At 36.1% G+C, this 2,500-nt stretch overlaps 1 protein-coding gene across 6 annotated transcripts in view; it reads left to right on the top strand.

Annotated features, from left to right (window-relative positions):
- LOC122259016 (transcription initiation factor TFIID subunit 4) overlaps positions 1 to 2,500 on the top strand; it is a 41,895-nt gene that overhangs the window by 27,088 nt on the left and 12,307 nt on the right. For all 6 annotated transcript variants that reach the window (XM_086536142.1, XM_043025461.2, XM_043025460.2 and 3 more), the window contains 4 exons: positions 444 to 659; positions 772 to 891; positions 1,880 to 2,011; positions 2,134 to 2,333. In XM_086536142.1, the coding sequence (XP_086392268.1) occupies positions 444 to 659; positions 772 to 891; positions 1,880 to 2,011; positions 2,134 to 2,333 (668 nt within the window). The remainder of the gene's footprint in view (positions 1 to 443; positions 660 to 771; positions 892 to 1,879; positions 2,012 to 2,133; positions 2,334 to 2,500) is intronic.

Below are 2,500 nucleotides of genomic sequence, written 5' to 3'. Positions count from 1 at the left end.
TGTGAGTGTGAGAGTGTGTGTGAGTGTGAGAGTGTGTGTGAGTGTGTGAGTGTGTGAGTGTGTGAGTGTGTGAGTGTGTGTGTGTGTGTGTGTGTGTGTGTGTGTGTGTGTGTGTGTGTGTGTGTGTGTGTGTGTGTGTGTGTGTGAGAGAGAGAGAGAGAGAGAGTGAATTGTGCATGGTTTACTAATGTTTATGACCAATTTATTAATGTCTGTCTCCATGTGCATGACTGTTTAATGATGTATTCAATCCCTACTCATTTTAGTTTCAAAAATTGAAGTTTATTTATTTATTATTTTAAGGTTTACTTTCTCCCATGACTTTAGGTTGAATGGCTGTAAAAAAGCTTTGTGATTTGTTGTAATGTGATGTTGATTATTTAGCAATTACATTACTTCAGGCTTCAAATACTAAACAAAAGTTTTTCTTTCCATTTGTTTAGCAAACTATCTCAGCAGAATCTGCAAAAACAAAATGTAAAAACTTTCTGGCAACATTACTGAAATTGGCGAATGAGCAGCGGGCGACTGTGGCACGTAATGTTCGAAATCTGATTCAGGGCCTCATTGAGGGAAGAGTGGAGCCTGAAGTCTTCACAGAGGAACTTCAAAAAGACCTCAATTCCTCCCCACAGCCTTGCCTTGTTCCCTTCCTCAAGGTAAGTCAGTAATGCATTGCTTTAAATGTGTCTTTAAGTGGTAGAGGTAATGGAAGTGTTCCCTCTCCATGACATGCTGGTGCCTAATGAAGGATAATTTTTTCACCCACAGAAAACTTTGCCCTACCTACGTGTATCCCTAGCGCGTGGAGAACTAACCATTGATGGAGTACGGCCTCCACCACTATCAGCAGTCACTCCTGTTACTGGAGTCACCACAGTCATACCTGCGGTAGGTAGCTCAGTCAGAGAAAGGTAAAGATATACAGTTTTAATACTTGAACAGAAGGAACAAATGAATGTGTTCAGCTTGGTCTAATGATAAAGGAAAATATATTTGATATTGTTGACTTGTTTGTATTATCCTAATTTTGTTTTTTTGTTAAGATAATTATGATTCTGCACATTAGTATGGAACATAGTGAAAAGTACCAGGAAATATTTTACTACTACATCTTGTCCTTAGAAGTGTCAGTTAGAGTTAAAGTGAGGATGAATTATTAGAGATTGAACACCTGAAGACTGTAAAACTTTAATTCTGTTCCTGCCGAACAGTATTTAAAGCCTGATTTCTCAAGATCCACCAAGGCAAATTTTGATCTTTAGCATTTCAGTAGTTAGATTTTACACACCAGTTTTGTTGTATATCAAATTTGAAAAAGTTATTGCAGTTACCTCTTATATATGAGTGAAAATGAGAATGAATTACAATGAAAATTAAACCCTTGCAAATTAGATTTACAGATAAAGCTCAAATAAAGTAAAAAAGATCATGTATTGTCAAAGAAAACAATGACATATTTATTTAGATGTATAAATAGTAAAAAGAAAATTGTATGATTAGTTGAGGGAGAGGAGGGCCTGGATATGGGAGTGATATGGTAGGTGTGGCTGTAAGAAACTTGCCAAATAGTACAAGAAATATTAACAAACTGTATATAAGTCACATGAAAAGTAGCTGGAAAAAAGCATAATCACAGTGGATAAAACTGAAAGCACATGCCCTAGTACACAATGATTATAGCAAGTAACATGCCACAGGTTAATAATTTTCTTTGCTAAGAAGGAATGTTTCATTATTTCATATTCATTCTCATTGTGAATTTCTACTACTAAACTTAAACGTGATATGGATTTTAAACATATTTAACACTGCAATAGGTCTACATAATATATTTTAATGTCCAACAAGCCATAAGAAGAACTCGCTGTCATTGTAGATGTCTGTCGCCCGGCCTGGAGCTCCTACAACTTCTGGGACGGTTCGGACAATTGCGCCTGCTGCTGCAACAGCCACAACTGTAGTTCACCGACCAGTCAATGCAACTCCCACACCTGCCAGAGTTGTGGGGGTGAGTTAGATAAAGGGCATTTAGTATTACTAAAGTCATTGATTGAAGATGATATTTGACATCAGAAAATTCATGTTCCCCTTTTGTTTTGTTTTTCTCTAATTTATGATATGTTTTAACAGCAACAACAGGTACAGCAAGTTCGTGTTCAAGGTGGCAAAACTGTGGTAACAACTGTTAGGCAGAATACAACTGCTGCCAGCAGTCCTGCCAGCACTACTACCAACACAGTACCCACAGCAACCAAAACTATAACTGTTAATAAGACAATTCCTACCAAAGACAAAGAAAAAAGTAACAAAAATCAGCTCTTCACATATAGGTTAGTGGATTTTTAATCAGATATACATGGAATTTTGTATTTGTTACTTTATTTATGACTAGTTGTTAGTACATATTCCCTAACTCTTATAATGCAAGAAGTATAAGGTACTTATCAGATTTTATGTGTTATAATAATTTGATAAGCGAAATATATAATTTTCTAGG

The sequence above is a fragment of the Penaeus japonicus genome, unplaced genomic scaffold, assembly GCF_977035675.1.
Source record: "Penaeus japonicus unplaced genomic scaffold, GWHDUDI00000001_assembly GWHDUDI00000004, whole genome shotgun sequence".
Lineage (NCBI taxonomy): Eukaryota > Metazoa > Arthropoda > Malacostraca > Decapoda > Penaeidae > Penaeus > Penaeus japonicus.
This window is presented reverse-complemented; position numbering and strand designations above follow the sequence as displayed.